Here is a 17,330-nt window from a genome sequence, read left to right as displayed (position 1 = left end):
CAAATTACACGGATGTAAAGTCCAACGCTTTTCAATGAACGGAGAGTTGACCGCCATTTTGGACTTGTGACGTGAACCTTTTTTCTTTCTTTTTTTTTTGCCAAAAGCAGGCAATTGGTTGTGTCTGGGAGACAAATGAAATTATAAAAATAAATAACATTCACATTTAAGAGTTATCAGAGGATTTTGACACTTTAAATCAATAAATCAATTTTAAAACCCGGCGGTGTCTCAACTGAACCGAAGTTTGACAGTTTGGTTATTTAGTTCTTTGGTTAGTAGGAAGAGGCGCAATAAAATGCGTCATGATAATTGGAAAACTGTGCCGGAATGCCGCAACCTTATTCCATAAAGCCGAGGTGCACCGGAAGACGCCACGTGCACGCGCTCACTAACTGTAGGCACTGCAGTGCTGCCGCCCAGTGGAGGAAAGCATGTTCTACAATTCTGGAACAAGTTGCAATAAACGGAAGCTGTGCTGGATGGAAACAAACCAGGATGCGGTCATTGTCAATAATGTCTTGTTTTTCAAATATGTTGGGGCGCCATTAAGCTGACAAAGGTTGTTGAAGATATTCAGTACGGTATCTGTCAACTCATTTTACATTAATATGTGTGTGTATTGCTTCCTTGTGTGGTGCAGCAAAATATCTCGCAGGATGTGAAAATTGATATTCCACCATGATAGAGAGCACATTTTAAACGTAATCAAATTTGTATTGCACTATTCGACTGCCAAAAGATTCTGGAGAAGATTCCAGAATTCACCGATGCCAGTGTGACCTTATTTATGAACTCTTCGATGTCCACGTTTATCCAAAACCTCACCACGATTTATTAGGACCCTCCTTGGGCCATGTGTCTCCATCCCCCCCCCCCCCCCCCCTTAAATTGGTTTGCTTGATCCTACTAACTAGCATGACAACATTGATGACAAGCTCACAAGACTGGCTAATCATAATAGAAACAATTGTCAGTCTGATGCAGGGCAGTGCACGTTGAAAGATATAACATTTTTAATACCTAATTTCATATATCAACTATTGTTACACATTATTAACATTTTAATTAACCTTGTCGAAATGTTTTGTGTCCTGTGCAGAGCAGATGGTGTTGATTTCGGTATAATCTGACCTAAACTGGGTCATACTATTTAGTCTAAAAAAGTTCCTTCTCAGCGCTTTGTGCGAAAACACATTTGGTCCTTGAGAACAGAATCTGTTTTGAACACCCACACCTGACTCTGTTTTCGCCATCGCTCACGGAAAAGTACCAGAGAGTATGTTTTGTCTACAAATGAAAGAGAGGAGGTCTTTTTAACTATAAGAAACCGTTGTGCACGCGGAAGAGCCACATTTGACACTCTGAATCCCACCTGTTTAAGTGATGATTAGAGGCAGTTATTTGTCCAGAGATTCTCAGTTTTTTTATTAAATCATTTTTGCAAAGGTGTATTTTTCTTACATTAAACCTATCTTCATTTTTGGAACACGCAAAGAGGACAAAATTCCGATATTCCTCTTCAACGTCCACGCTAAAGCCACTTTCTTACTTACAATTTCTGGCCAACAAACAAATTCTCCCCAGACTTGATGATCCTGGACTCTTTTCAGAACTTCTAAGTCCCGCATCAAAAAGCAAACAACTTCTGTACTTATTTTATTGGAGTTGAATAAAGTGTGTTACGTTTCAGCCAAAATAGCCTACACAGTAAGCAAAGAAAAATGGACTTTGGTCTCCATGCGAGGAACAACACCACAGGGTCGTTCGCATCCAAACGTTTGTGAAGACACTTTGAAATGTCCGTGTGCAAAATATGGGAGTGAGCAGCCATCGTGGAAAACTTCCAGCTCCGGTCCAAACGTCTGGGACGGCAGCCCATCGTGGCTTGGCGGGTTTCAAATTAGGACAGTATTGCCTTTGTGTTCATTACAGCACCAAAGTTGTCCGCACTGACGGACCTCCGCAAACAGCATTTGCTCAGGTTCTTGTAGCGGTCCTCGCACAGCCTGGAGATTGCCTGAAAGCAACATGGGAAGTCTGTGAGTCGAACCCGGAGGTGTGGCAAAGCGCTGGTGACCGCTCGTATTCACCTCCAGCTTTTGGGCCCGCTTGTTACTGAGCGGCTCCGTGAGGAAGCCAAAGTTGTTGTAGTCAGCGAGCGAGCGCAGGTCAAAGTAGTATTTAGCGTAGACGCTGGCCGGGACGTTGATGTTGAACTGCAGCAACTCGAGGAATTGACGCTCCATCTCATTCCTGAAGATTCAAACAGATTGTGTCAGATGAGTTGGGTCAAACGCTTTTTGAAGTAGGGCTGTGCGATTCATCAAAATTCAATTACAATTTCAATTATGACACTCCACAATTATAAAATCAGCATAATCGTAAAAAACGGATTATTCATACTCATTTTTGAGTTGTATACATTTTGACATTTGACTTTTTTTTTTGTTTCATCCAAAAGGAACTTGCATAATTATAGTATTTCAAAGAATTGTATTTCTTATTTTTTGTTTGCTTTTTACATTTAACCATTTTCTTGTTTTGTACCAAAAAATAAATAATTGTTTGAATAATGATGATTATTATTTTTCCATAATTGAGCAGCCCTAGCTTGAAGACGCAATAGCAATAAAAAAAGACGTGACTTTTGACCTGAGGTAATTGAATCAAGATTAAGGACTCTATTTTTGTGCCCAGTGCAAGTCTAGCACAAAATGCGGTCTAACTTTGTGCACGGCTGCCGTTTCATTTTTGCTCATCTGCGACCCTACCCTAGATAAGCGGAACTAAACGGACGGATGGATATATTGACATCAGAATCCGTCTGCCTGCCCCGTAAAGACGTACAGTTTGATCTATTTTCAGCCGCCCACCAAATGATCAGGTGCGACGGGGGCGGGTGGAAAACAAAACAAATGGCCAGGACGGTGTAGTGTGCCGTCCGATTCCCCGACACTGCGCGGCAGCAAAAAGGGCGCCGCGCCACACTGAATTGTCGGGAGGCTCAACGTGTCCGATCGACGCTCACATGTCGTCCACAGCGACGTCTTTGAGGATCTGGCAGTAGTCGACATTCCAGACCGCCTGGTCGTCCCAGACTTTGGAGGCCAGCAGGATGGCGCCTAAAACGATTCGCTTCCAGTTGGAAGGACAGATGTCCATCTCGGCGTACGTTAGCAGCCGCTCCAAGTACACCTGCGAGACACAATCGTCATCCAGAAGTCAAGATATCCTTCGGCGGGAGGGGCACAACGGCGCATCATGCTGAAAGAAAGCAGTTTGTTTGTACTCGAGTCATTCAAACGTTCCATCAAGGTCGGAATCGTTCCTCAATCTTGGAACATTGTCGGTGTCAATCCTGTTTTCAAAGTGGTCATCATTTGTAATTGTTGTTCATCACATCCTCTCTTCACAATCACCAATTAGGTCCATTCCAATCAATCAAGGGTGCCCAAAGTTGGGTCCTGGAGATCCCCTATCCAACCTGTTTTCCACGTTTCCCTCCACTAACACACCTGATTGATGATCAGGATCGTTGCCAGGCTTCTGCAAAGCTCGCTGATTCGCTGAGCATTAGATTCAGCCGCGCTGAAACGTAGAAAACATAGAAGCTCTCCAGGACCCAACTTGGGCACCACTGCTAGAAATGTATGGACTGGTGTTCCACAGGGTAATATACCTGGCCCAGTTCTCTTTAGGTATGTACATGAAAAAAAAATAAAATAAATCTGCAATATTCTGATGTATGACAAATATAGTCTTTTTTTTTTTTTTTGCCATAGTAGATCTGCAGAAGAGAGTGAGTAAACTGTAATAATGCAATTGTAAATATAATTTCCTGGCTGTAAAAAAAAGAGAAAAAGTTTGTACATTGTTCACAAAAGGACCAGAAAACACACACAAGCAAACATTTATTTCATTGTAAATCCCTTTTGATTTTTGAATTTTAATTGGACCCTTTTAACATGAAAATGAATCAAAAATCAGTGATGACAATCTAAAGCGTTTTTTTTTGCTCCATATTTAAAGTGCATTGTGATAACTAACTCTCGTGAATTGCTGCTATATTGTGTCAATGAAATGGAGGTACGGAAACGCGGGTGCTGCCGGACTGTCGTGAACTCACCAGCGTCACAATGGCGCACTCGGCGCTAAGCTGCGCAGAGCTGAACAGCGTGCGTATGAAACGGAAAATCAGCCTGTGCTCGGGGTTGACCGCAGAGTAGTCGTCTGAAACCTTCTCGCGCTACGGAGACAGCAACGACATTTGGCGGTCGTCAGACAAAACGCATTCCGGTGGAAATCGAAATGCTTTCATCTCACCGACAGCGGGTGTTTCTTCTCATCAAATATGTCCAGTGAGCGACTGGAATCCCTGCAATTGAAGACCGTGTGGAATTAACGCTTTTCTTATAGTCACATCATTTCATAGTTGAGAATTAAAAAGTTAACAATTCGATCATGTATTTCAACCTTGGAAACGTTTCCTCTTTCAGCAGAAATGAACCACCACTTACTGCATCTTACAGTGAGCTCATTAACGCTTACTTTACCTTAGCTAAAAGCTTCTCAAATTTTTGGTGTACGTTCATTGGCGCAGCTAACCGGAAGATGCTGTCGTGAATATTCATACCAAGTAAACAAGCAAAGCACTCTCACCTGTTTTTGATGTGATAGTAAATGGCCAAGGCCACACTGGAACAAAAAAAAAAGAAAGATATCAGTTTGGGACGTGTGCCACTGCCCAGAACAGATGGAAGGACACGGGTTCAAATTGTGGACTTGGATTCGCCACGTCGACCTGCATGATCCTTACTAAAGATGCGTTTCATAGCAACTCTCATGCGTAAGTCAACGTTCGCAGCTCTCACATCTGCCGGAGTGCAAAGCAAAGTCGTGTACCATTTGATGGTGTTCTTGAGGTTGGGCTGGCTGACCGTGCTGTCGTCCAGGAAGATCGTCGAGCAGGAGTTGTACTTCCTCATTACCAGGCCAGGGGACATCTGGTGGAAACGCGCAAGTTTAGTGGAAGAGTAAGGAACCTTACAGTATGCGAGTCATCAAACTATCCGAATAATTTCAGTACGACTTGACAAGCGGGCGAGAGCCGACGCCAGCGGATCTTCACATTGATATCTACAATTCTAAATCTGCAATCAATCTTTGGCGATTGGGAAGTTCGAGTCGACAAAGATACACCCAAGCTAATGCTAAAAACAACATGTAGCCTTCTTGGTGTGAGCATTATGGCAAACTGCTGCTAAATAGGGCTGGGCGTCGCGTAGCAACAGATGAGAAAATCAATTGAGTCCGCAACAATCCGATCTATTTCCATGTGAATGTTGATGAATATGCTCAGTGCTTTTAGAATGTACATCAAAATGTATCCAGAGTGAGCAAAGAACGAACAAGAAAATGACAATTGTAAGGCATACTCACATTGTTTATGTAGTTGCTTTTCCGTTTCTCTCGCACTAAATTGAAAGGTGAGAAACAGAATAGCATTAAGGCGACCTTACAGGTGAATAACAAGGTGAGAGAAAGACCCACCATCTGTCTGAGACTTGTTAAGGAACAAGGTGTTGGCTCCCGGGTGGTCCGAGGGGTCTTGGGCCAACTCTGAAATGGAGGAAATGCAACACAAGTGAATCGGCAGCTCAATGTCGCTGTACTGCGAAGAGGACGGCGCACTTGATCCTCTCACCATCAGGGAGCTCTCTGTCGCTGATGTGCTGCAGGTACGTCCCAGTGTCCTCACTCACATCCTCTGCGGTGAAAGGACATTCCTCCAGCTGCAGCTCTCTCCTGTGGTTCTTGGGACTCTCTCTCGGGGAGACGCAGCAGGACACCGAGCCACCCATTGCTTATTTTCCCATGCAACTGACAAGAAATGTGGCTGCAACCTTGCAAGTTGTCAGTGTGACGTCGTTGTGTACACTAGAACACCCGAGTCGATGTCTTATCAATTCAACTATTATCCTTTAACTTTGCGTAGGTTTAAGTATGTAAAGCCGGCGTGCGAGGCTCCTCAACGAAAGGTGGCTTAGCTTCAGAGAACAAGGATGTGCACTGTTTGACAAAGATGCAAACAAAGCAGACATGTCTTGAACAGCTGACATGTTCAGGGCGTGTGCGAAGCAATGTAAGCGCGGCTGCATTTTTGGATGGCTTCAAGCATAAATGGGAAATGCTTAAAAGTGTCAAACATGTCAGGTCATCTTACTTAGCAGAGATTAAAAACACAAAGTCACCGCTTTCTCCTGACCCGCGCGTAGCTGCTGCCCCGCTAGCTTCCGCTTCCGCATCCCGATCCAATCCACGACTTCACTTGATATTCAGAACTGCAGCGAAAAACTCGAAAACCCAATTCAAAGCTAGCGTAGAGTGCAGATACAAAGATAAACACAATCAATGGCACTGAAGGGAGATTGAACATAGAAGAAACGAATTGGACTTGTCAAACGACATCCCACGTTAGCTCTCATGTTTCGCACATAGTTGGTGACGGACAGCCGACCACTAGCGCTTCCAATACACGTCATATCCGGGGAATTACTTTCAAGATCATGAAGATACGCGAGTTAAGACCCCGTAACCTTTCGGGTAATGTATTTGTTGCCATTTATACTTACTCGGTGTTTATTATATGACGTCAATCTGTTTCAGAAGAGACCACCATACTCGACAATGGCAACAATTCGAACGGAATTTACAATATTACTTTCTGACTTCAACAAGCGATTTGTTTGCAATGTGCTTTAATGAATGTACATTACAGTTTAATAAACAAACGTATAGATGCCACGTCTTTAATCATTTATTTTGAATAGAGCAACATTCATCGTAAATTGTGTTTGTGCATCTACCATTATACTTTATAGTTGGTTACTTTGATGTGATTGGCTAAAAACTCATCATATGAAATGATTTTTAAATCATTTTTGGAAAGATAAAACCCTAGTGCTCAAGTTGGGTCCTCGAGAGCCCCTATCCAGCCTGTTTTCCACGTTTCCCTCCCGCAGCACAGCTGAATCTAATGATCAGCTCATCAGCAAGCTTTGCAGAAGCCTGATAACGATTCTGTTCATGAAATCAGGTGTGTTAGTGGAGAGAAACGCGTTAAACAGGCTGGATAGGGGCTCTCGAGGTCCCACCTTTAGCACCCCTGCCCTAGTGTATGTTCTTTGTTTTTATATGTAAATGCTAAATGTGATTTGGCCCTTTTCTTGCATATCGCATATGCTAAATTAAGTTGAAATCAAAATGGGCGTGACATTTGTAAAATTACGAAAAGTGCGACCTCCTGCAATCACGCATGTTCGAAATGAAAAAGAACCGCATACTGTAATGTAGTGATGATATTCACCAGGAGAGGGCAACAGCGAGGCAACTTCGCAAGAGTGGTGATGACGGTTAGCTCAGCTTCAGCGGAAGTGGAACATGTCGACGGAATTTAATTTCAACTGGCATGGCTCTGGTTCCGTATGTCGAGAATGCGGTGCCTGCGCTTTCCAAACTTCAAAATTCATCAGCGCGTTTTCATTTTGCCAGCCATGATATCCTCATAGCTCAAGATTGGAGGAAGCTCGGAGTGGCAGCGGTTGTGTGGGACGCGGTCGGTGACCTGAACGATCGAACGCGTCAACGATGTGCTTGAATGTCTGATCATGCTTTTTTTTTTTTTTTTGCAGGCCGTTGTCTTGTGTATGTACTTGGAGCTGGGCCATGTCGATCTCAAGGGAAAAGTGTCCATTGAGCTGGGAGCGGGCACTGGACTGGTGGGCATCGTTGCAGCTCTGCTGGGTAAATTGCAGATGGTGTGACTGGACCTGCCTTCGCAGTGTTCACGCTTCAAAAGTCAATTTGTGTTTTTCTTGACTTCACAGGTGCCAAAGTGACCATCACCGACAGGAAGTGTGCTCTGGACTTCCTTTCTACCAATGTCAAAGCTAACCTGCCCTCTGACCTCCAGCAATCTGCAGTGGTGTCTGAGCTATCTTGGGGCGAGGACCTTGCCCGCTTCCCAGCGGGGGGGTTCGAGCTGGTCCTGGGAGCAGACATTGTTTACCTGGAGGACACATTTGTGCCGCTGATCCAGACACTTCAGCACTTGTGTGCGGATGCCGCTGTGGTGCTGCTGGCATGCAGGATACGCTATGAACGAGATAGCACATTTTTAAACATGCTGAGGGGGCATTTCACCGTCCAGGAGGTTTTCTATGAAAAAAATAGGGACATTCATATATACAAAGCTTGGAAACAACTGCCCAGGAGTGATTTATGATTTCTCTTGAAAGATGTCCCATCTAAATAAATGTTTTGCAATACAACTTATGAGAAAGACTTTTTTTTATTAACAGCTGCCAAAACGTAACAGCTCTAACATAACGTATCGTACAAGTCGGTGCAGACATTAAGAAAATCAATGAAAAGCCACAAAAATTATAACAAAGTCTCATTATACATCATACCTTAGAAGAAAATATGTTATTCCATCACAAATGAAGTCTTCTTGACTTGGGTGCACTTTGCAATCCTCGTTTGACCAAAAGTCAAATATAATGTGCAACACACCTTATCAAATTCGGGTGCGACATGATTTTTAAGATGGAAACTGACCTTCCCAACATGTTGCGATCGACTGTTTTAAGTTGCTTCAGTGTTTCACGTTTGAATATGGGATACAAGGTGACACGAAAAATCGATTTCAAATCCAAACCATGTGATCGTTCCCCCCCCTCCAACCGGCACGTTTACAAAAAGCTCGTGGCGTTGTGTCACAACTCATGGCTCCGCCCTTTTTAACGTGTCTTCGCACATTGTGCTGGCCGAGAACATTGTTGTGTTGAAGCGTTAAGCAACATCTCCGCTCGCCCAATCTGGTGTGTTTACTTCAAATGGGAAAACTTTGGATTCATTTGGATTTGAACCATCTCGAAAACCAGGCCCGGAACTTTTCTGACACAACTTTGATAACCGGATTGTTCCAGCAAGGAAAAGTGCATTTTCTATACAAACTCATCTTACTAATTGGAACTTCTCAACTTTCCCGATCGAAGTCCGAGAAGTGAAAATGCATCGTCACAGGCCGCCTGCGACGATGCATATATTGCATAACAAGTTGTAAGCAGGGCTCATTATTTTTGGTTTTTAATATAAGAAAATAATGATTAGAATAAAAGCCACAATACAAAAAGCATTTCATATGACTTGGATCGCACACACGCGTGATGTCCATTATTCTTTCTACACATCTTTTCTCATTCCAGGTCTGAAAAAAGACCTTATTGCAAACACAGATGTGTGGAACTCCAGTCTTTTTTTTTTTTTTTAAATGATCAGTAAAACAAAAACAAACAAAAAATAATGACCCTGCAGTAATAAGGTTAGAGACAAATTGTCAATTAAAAAAAAAAAAAAGTCCACAAATCGCTTGCGTGTTCTGCGACATTAAACATGAAAAGCCGCACGCACGCACGCTAAGCATGTTTGCAAAGGCAAAGTGAGCGAACAAAGAGGGCAAATGGCAATGGAGGAGCGCAAGGAAAACATCAACACAGCTCAAAAAGATGCAAATGGATGAAATTGCTTGTGCTGTTGCAGTTTGATCTCCGAGTGAGGCGGGCATCGGCACGCGGGGGCGACGCTTCGATCCTTAGCGGCCGCCGATGACATCTTGCGGTTTCATCGCTGACAAAATCCCTTCCATTTCTGAGCGCTCCTCGGAGGACACGTCCACTCGTCACCATGTCAAGGGGACAGAATGCAAACTTGGAACCGGCAGTTCATTTTGCTTACTTGGGCCACATGAATTTCTTGCCGTTTTTTTGTGATTGTTTTTTAGAAAGCAAAACAATGAGAGGAAAAAGTGGAGTGGCATCCAAATGCATGGCTCTTTGTGGAGTCTCTGTACATTCCCCAGGCTGCGCCTACTCCGATTTGTGGCAGTACAAGTCTTTGAGGGCTTTCAGTTCCTCAATGAGGGTTTTGTTCTGGTTCTCCAGCACGGCGACGCGATTCTCCAAACACTTGACGTACTCTTTCTTCTTCCTGCGACACTCGCGGGCCGCCTCCCTGGGCAAGACGGCAAAAGAACATTTTGAAAATGTTCTTGGATTACGGGACTGTTACCAGGCAGGATCGTCAGCAACGTACCTGTTTTTCATAAGGCGCACCTCCCTTTTGCGCGTGACTTCCTCTGTTCCCGTCCCCATACCCAGCGCAGGTGAGGTCGCCATGACAACCCCGGAGGTGATGGCGCTGGCTGGCGCTGTGCGGATCTGATAAGCCTGAACGTCTCCAGAGGCGGCTGAAGGGTGAGAGGAAAGTTTACGAATAGATAGTGTTGTCCCGATACCGTTTTTTGGCCCCCGATACCGATTCCTACGTTTCCCCCCCCCCCCCCTTAACATGAAAAAGCTGTCCTGCCATTGGTTCAGAGCATTCAAGGGCCAATAGGATATCTTGGCTCGGCATGCAGTGAACATGTCACATATCAGTGAATGGCGTGCAAGCGCAAGACACAAGATGCTTCATCCAAAATCCGATTTTAGCCTCAGAATTAATGGTATCGGCATGTTGCTTGTTAGTACTCATCGATACTGATACTACAGTTTTTAATGCAGTATCGAGGGCTTCTGTATCGGAACAACACTACTAATAGAGCTGTCAAAATTAATCAACTATCGATTATCAAATGAATCGACAACTATTCTAACTCATTTGCTCCCCAATTATTATTATTTTTTTTAAATACGTTCTATTTTCAATGTTTTAAGTGTCCCAAAGACGTATTTATACATTTTCTTTTAGTGTTTTTTTTGATGCTAGAGCATACAGAAGGCTTTGATGCCGCCTTAAAGCAATGGTAGTTATTACACAAACGGCCAGCATGTGGCAGCAGAGTATAAGAGATCAACCAGGGCCATGTTGCAAAAAGCTCTTTCCTTACTGTGTTCAACAGATTTGTGAATAAACTGTATTCTAATGCTAATTGCTGCAAAACAGAAAAATATAGAAATATACTTTTTCCCCCTTCTAATAGAAGAGACTTTAATCTTTCTCTTGGTAGGTTCCATGTTTTATATCAAGAGAAGAGTCAAAATCAGTCAAAATCCAGTCAAACAGCCGGGAGCAAAGGGGATTGCTTCAGCGAAAATGGCTGCCAGTCAATGAGTTAATAATCAAGTAATGGTTTGGAGCCATTTTTTAATTGAAAATTGTCCAAATCCTCTGATTTCAGCATACCAACAGTAATTGTTTCACAGATTTCTGTAGTCCTTCATGAAAGAAGACGGATTATCTTCGGTGTTTCATAAAAATAAGATCCATTTTGACTTTGGAAATCAATATCAATAGATTTATCGATTCTAAAAATATTCACGAGTGACAGCACAAGAGGTAAGGTTACTAAGATGAAAACCAAAGAAACCGTGTCCGGCCGCCATCTTTTCTCACCTTGTACAACCACCTGGTTGCTAGGCAACAGGATTTGTTGGCCATCACTTGTCTGGGCGTATTGCAAGATGGTGGCGCCAGGTTGGGCTGTGGCAGCGTTGGCCATGGTGAGCGCTTGCAGGCCCTGGACGCCATCGGTCCCATTATTGGCCAACTGGATGGCCCCTCCCTGAGTGATGGCGACTGCGGGGGGGGGGTGGGAGGCGGGGGTCAGATGATTTTGGACATGTCAGCCATTAAATGTCTTCAAAGCCGCATCGCAAGCTGGCAGCGAACGTACTGTACTGGCCGCTGCTGGTCTGGTAGATGGGCGTGGGCATGCTGACGGTGGTGATGGCGGGCGCCGAGTCGTCTTCAGACTTTTCTTCCTCGATGCACGGAACTGCCGGAGCGTCGGATGACAAGTCGTTGAGGATTTTCCTGAAGAGGCGAACAGACGTACGCGACTATTGAGTTGGGCTGACCCATTTTGAAAAAGAAGCAAATTGTGCTTTCATATGTGATTATTGTATTGTATGTATTTATCTTTTAAACAAGAAATTCATTAATAAACAATAGCATCTTACACAAAAATGAAGGCAAATGAACCATGAATTAATATGAAAGACGTTCATTTTGCTACTTCAATGAATTGTTAATTTCGTAAACAATTTGCGCCTTGTAGTCTTTAAAGTGTTCACGACAACTTCAGAACATTTTGGCAAACTAACCAAAGTCAATAAGTCATAAATCAGATTAGAACAATAATGCAAACAAATCTTTGGCTTGATCTCTTCAATTTGGCCAATATGGCTGAAAAGTGTACCACAATACTAAAAGTATTTCATTAAATCATGAGTGGATTTTTTTTTTATACTATTGAAAATAAGGACGTGGAGAAATAAAGACCTTTAATAAGAGGTTAAGGCAACTATCAAAAGTGAAATACAGTTCCTAGTAGGACTGGGCAATATGGCTGAAAAATGTATTGCAAAGTATTTCATAAATCAATATTGATAATTATTATTTTCTTACCTATTTAAAATGAGGAAAAACAATGACATTGAATAAGTGCAGCATAATTTTTTTTTTTTTTTTTTACAGAAGACGCAACCCCAAAGCATTATCGATAGATACAGTTACATTAACCTTCATTCAATCTTAATACAATTGATGTGTAGCATATATATATATATATATAAAAAAAATTATCAACTAATAGTTTCTTGGATTGCCTGCATTACAGTTGAGCAACCATCTAAGGACTGCCGAATATTTGGGGAAATAATCATATTTTTTTCCATGTAATATATTCACATACACATAGAAAAAATGGTACATTTAGTGTATAAATAAATAAATGTTTATTGTTCCTCTGTTTTAATTTTTCTTAGCAAGACACAATATGTGGACTAATTGAAGGCAATCGACATCAAAGCCGTTCAATTCATTGTTCAGCCCTGCTACTCCGACAAATAAGACACGTGATACATTCGAAAGACAATATTTTGAACAAGGTTGCGGGAAAAGTAAGAAGAAAGCACATACCTGTACGAAGGTCGCCTGGAAAGGATCTCTCTCCTCTTCTGACAATCTGTGACGCTGTCGACAGACTCCTGAGAGTCCTCGCTCTCGGCAACCGTTGAAATCTTTGCAAGGAATCAACAATTTCATTGGTTGCATTTTGCCAACGTAAGCATTATTTGGCGCACACCTGAACGGCTTGGACCTGAGGGGACTGGATGACGGAGGGCTGGGCAGCTTGGATCACGCCGTGCACTTGGACCGTTTGGCCGTTGGGCAGCTGCACCAAGGCCACTGTGGGACTGCTGGACGACGTCTGGCTCGATGCGATGGAGACCTGCCGGCAACACAACGCAAACACTTACACACTTTCTGATCACCGACAGGTGACAAATGTGTTTCCCGAGCTTTACTTAGCCAAGGCATATATCTCACGTTCGAAAAGAAATCTCACGTCATACCTTTTTTTTTTAAATTTCCTAATAAAAAAAGAAATTTTTTTTTTTTTTTTAAGTGCAGGTAGCTTCCAGTGTCAGCAGCATCTATCATCAATTTAAGTGAAAATCTAAATAAAAATAAATAAAAAGTTCCCCGAAGTTGACCATGTTTGAAATGGATCTCTTAAGCTGCTATCCCAATTAGCATTGAATGTTTGCTTGCTAACGTAGCGAATTTGGGGTTTCGTCAGGGTTTGTAAAAAAAATTCAAAAAATGTTCACGGATGGCGAAAATGTGTGTTGTTCCGATACCGTTTTTGGCCCACGATATGATACGCAGTTTTGCAGTATCAGCCAATGCCATACCGTCCGATAACGAGGTTTTTTTTCCAACGAAAAAGCTGCCCTGCCATTGGTTCAGAGCATTCAAGGGCCAATCAGACATCTTGGCTCGGCATGCAGTGAACACATCACACATCAGTGAATGTCGTGCACAAGCAAGATATAAAAAGCTGTATCCAAAGTGTTATATTAGCGTAGGAAATAATGCTATCGACATGCTACTTGTTAGTACTTGCCAATACCACTGTTTTGATCGGGGGCCTCTCCCGATGCCGATATTTGGTCAACACTAGTGAAAATTTACTCCAAACTTTATTGCGACAAGTAAAAACAGCGAACATCTTTGCAATATACCTTACAAATCTGGATGGAAATCCAAAAAGAGCTGCATCTGCGACCATTCAGTGACATAGCATCTGTATCGGCTTTCAGATTATTATTTTTTAAGCCAAATATTGGCAGCGATAATCGGCCCGAACGATAATCAGTCTATCCCTACCATTTACCAAACCGGTTCACAAAAAGTGGATTTTTTGGGGGTCAAAATATTTAACAGTGGATAATTTCCCGCAGCACACTGGCTGGCAATCATTGGGTTAGAATATTGAAAACGATGTCAGCGGCGATGTGATGTGGTTACCTGGGCCAGGCCAATGTCAGACTCTTGCTTCACACCCGTTTCACCACTTTGCTGTGTATCTGCACAAGCTTCCATTGTCATTTAAAACCTGCACGATGAAAGAAAAATCTTAAATGTATGTGCATTAGTATTAAGTCATTGTGTTCATCACGTTCATGTGCACAGCTGACATCCAGCGGAGATGCTTGATTGACCTTAGCAACTTTTGAAGGCATCCCGAAGGAGGGTGTGGCATTCTGAACACGCGTGCACGCATTTCATTTCCACTAAATAAACACAATGAACACAATAAAAATAAGCAATGATGAGCCGGGTTAGCAAACCGATCGCAGTCCAATGCATCCATTTGCGGTCTCGCTGCCTTAGTTGTGTGCAGATATATAGCATGTAGCATTTCGCTAGCCCCCGTGGCCAACATTGTTTCGTTAGCATGCTAACAAGCTAATGAAAGCGTATTAACTTTAATTCCGCTCGAAATAAGACTGTTTACTTTCCTTCGCATTCGCACCGCGAGTTGTTAGTGGTCAGATTAAAACGCGCATCCATTGATTAATTCAAACTTAATGTAATTTATATTGCAAAGTTACAGACATGGAGGATTTGCGAGGGAAAATTCTATAACTGTGTCCCACACAGTTTATATGCTTCATGTTTATTTCAAAACAATGTAGTTGCTCAAATGTATCAGACAAACTGCTTCTGTAACTTAGTCGAACGGTGTTATGAATTTTATTAGATTTTTCTTTCTCTTTTTTTAATGTATAAGTCTGACTTCTTTTTTTTTTCTTTTTTGCGAGCATTGCAGCGACTGACTCATTTTAGTTAGCCTCTGCAACGCCGCCGCCATGATTTCTTTGTTGGCGTTGTGCGGATACAAGCCGCAAATAAACGTTGCGGGCGGCCATCTAACTGTCTAGCAAAGATCGGATGCGTATCCTCTTACCAACACAGACTCGCTTCGTCACTCCCGGGTCTACGGAGCTCCACTTTTATTCAGACCGACACGTAAGAGACCGCGTCAGGCTACACCTCCGTCGCGTCACCGAGAACAACAACACCGAGAGGAGGACGAGGGCTACGACGACAGCGAGAATCGGCAAGAAACGAGCGGATGTCCGGAAAGGGCCGAAGACGGCCGAGCAGCCGAGAACACACGAGTAAGGCCGAAAGCTTCTTCCTCTTCTGTTATAGGTGTTGGCATACAAGGATTTGGCTGCATTGGCGCCCCCCTCGGTTCCGACACGGATTTTAGGAATAATTCAAATTGAGTTGCTGTAAATTTGCCTGGCCAACCCATCCAAACGAAAACAGGACAATTGATAATCAAATATGTATATATATTTTTTTTTAATGACTTCAAGAAAACGAGCTTGGATTAATTTCACGAATCCCAACGTGTCAGTGCTGTGACTAGTAGTTAAGTACATCTAAAAAAATAAAATAAAATAAAAATTAGCTCAGGCATTATAATCAGCTTATTATTATTATTATTATTATTATTATTATTATTATTATTATTCAACGTCAATTCCCAAGGAGGGTGTTGTATCACAGAAGGATTGTCAGTTTTTTAAATGCTGTGGTAATGCAATTATCACGTCAACTCTTTCCAGCGCAAGGTACACAAGGTACTGATTCAAAGTAGTTTTCATGTTACAATGAAAACCATGCACAATATTGACATGTTAATGACAACAAAAGGAGTTCATAAGGAATAATTATTTTCTTTTTAGCTCACTGACATTTTTACATGATGCCATTTCAAATTGTGAATGACGAAAATAAATTGAAAGTATGTTATAATGAAGACTATAAATTTCAATTATTTGAATTTGATGTATTTTCTTTGGGGTGGCACTGGCAACATTATGTGCACATTATAGTTATATCCTAATTTAAAAGTCCTGATTATAAGAGAACATTGACTGGCTGACTTTTCTCCTTGCGAGGTGGTTGAAGTGCTTCACAATATTGACACAAAGGTTGTAATTGCACACTGACTGACAAGTTGTCGTTTTCTATTCTATTTCTTGCAACGTTGCCATTTTCCGTCATGAAGCAGCAATGTGTCTTGTCATCCACATGGTGGCATTAGAATTCTTCCCGTTTCCTTCGCCATCCCGCCTCATGTTATTGGCATCATGTTTCTCTCACCCGAGCCTGACCGCGGGTGCAATAGGTGAAATGAGCCTCTATCTTCTTTCCTTTTTAATGGAAGGCCAGCGCATTTCGGCCATGTGGTGCTTATTATGTACTATTTACAGCTCTTGCATCGGCAATACGCTGGCCTCTCCCTGGTCATCAAGCCGGGCCATAAAATGTTCTCATTATCTCTGCCACTGGGCCCGGTGTGGGGGCTGCCGGTGCGGGGGCTGCCGCAGCAAAGTGGCTTCTAAGCTGTGGCAGCTGCTCAAAATCCTGCGGGGAAAATGAGACTTCAGACAATTTATGAGCATCATCTCGATGTGCGAGGTCAACACAGCAGCTCTTCAATCCGCACGTACGGATGTGAAACATACCCAGCGAGTGATTGAAGATCCCAGTGGTGCAAACACTTCTGACCTAAACGCCGTCCTTTGCAATAAAACCTGCGTGGCGGCATGCGGCATCTGCAAGGATTTCAATTTTTGCACTTTTCCATTCAAAGTGAGGCAAGAAATACAAATCTTTTCACGTATGTGCTTGATTTGATGAGACATTGAGTTCCCTTAAGACCACCAGCTTCCATAAATTGCAAGCGCAAACATATTTGCCACATGGTTAAATAAATAGTACGCTTATGTGTTCATATTCTTTTTGTCATCATTCCATTTCTATTGTTGTTTCTTGGCGGTTTGCAAACAACTTAATGGGGCAACTGCAGTGTGGATCCTGATTTCACTCCTTCGAAGATTGTTCTTATCCCGAAAAAGACCAAAAAGGAAACAGTGGAGGCATCCATCCATCCA

At 42.6% G+C, this 17,330-nt stretch overlaps 3 protein-coding genes across 4 annotated transcripts; 1 reads left to right on the top strand and 2 right to left on the bottom strand.

The window, feature by feature from the left end:
- Window positions 1–1,646: 1,646 nt before the first annotated feature.
- On the bottom strand, window positions 1,647–6,557 carry LOC144053795 (cyclin-Y-like protein 1). Of its 2 annotated transcripts, XM_077568633.1 has the most exons (11): window positions 6,227–6,557; window positions 5,708–5,883; window positions 5,554–5,622; window positions 5,443–5,477; window positions 4,906–5,006; window positions 4,663–4,698; window positions 4,327–4,378; window positions 4,130–4,249; window positions 3,032–3,198; window positions 2,094–2,256; window positions 1,647–2,020 (listed from the first exon to the last, which is right to left on the bottom strand). In XM_077568633.1, exons 2-11 carry the CDS (start codon window positions 5,862–5,864, stop codon window positions 1,904–1,906), a joined length of 1,017 nt encoding a protein of 338 aa, XP_077424759.1. In that variant the 5' UTR covers window positions 5,865–5,883; window positions 6,227–6,557; the 3' UTR covers window positions 1,647–1,903. The 2 variants fall into 2 exon arrangements, with proteins under 2 accessions (XP_077424759.1, XP_077424749.1); XM_077568623.1 differs by having other exon boundaries at window positions 5,708–6,556.
- A 582-nt stretch (window positions 6,558–7,139) lies between these two features.
- On the top strand, window positions 7,140–8,333 carry mettl21a (methyltransferase 21A, HSPA lysine). Its single transcript, XM_077568657.1, has 3 exons — window positions 7,140–7,618; window positions 7,695–7,806; window positions 7,890–8,333. The coding sequence occupies exons 1-3, from the start codon at window positions 7,472–7,474 to the stop codon at window positions 8,285–8,287; spliced, it is 657 nt and encodes a 218-aa protein (XP_077424783.1). The 5' UTR covers window positions 7,140–7,471; the 3' UTR covers window positions 8,288–8,333.
- A 1-nt stretch (window position 8,334) lies between these two features.
- Window positions 8,335–15,520, bottom strand: LOC144053804 (cyclic AMP-responsive element-binding protein 1-like). Its single transcript, XM_077568648.1, has 8 exons — window positions 15,326–15,520; window positions 14,383–14,470; window positions 13,154–13,300; window positions 12,988–13,088; window positions 11,741–11,880; window positions 11,461–11,643; window positions 10,159–10,312; window positions 8,335–10,077 (listed from the first exon to the last, which is right to left on the bottom strand). The coding sequence occupies exons 2-8, from the start codon at window positions 14,461–14,463 to the stop codon at window positions 9,933–9,935; spliced, it is 951 nt and encodes a 316-aa protein (XP_077424774.1). The 5' UTR covers window positions 14,464–14,470; window positions 15,326–15,520; the 3' UTR covers window positions 8,335–9,932.
- Window positions 15,521–17,330: the final 1,810 nt, after the last annotated feature.

This window comes from Vanacampus margaritifer, chromosome 1 (assembly GCF_051991255.1).
Source record: "Vanacampus margaritifer isolate UIUO_Vmar chromosome 1, RoL_Vmar_1.0, whole genome shotgun sequence".
NCBI classification, from domain to species: Eukaryota; Metazoa; Chordata; class Actinopteri; order Syngnathiformes; family Syngnathidae; genus Vanacampus; species Vanacampus margaritifer.
This window is presented reverse-complemented; position numbering and strand designations above follow the sequence as displayed.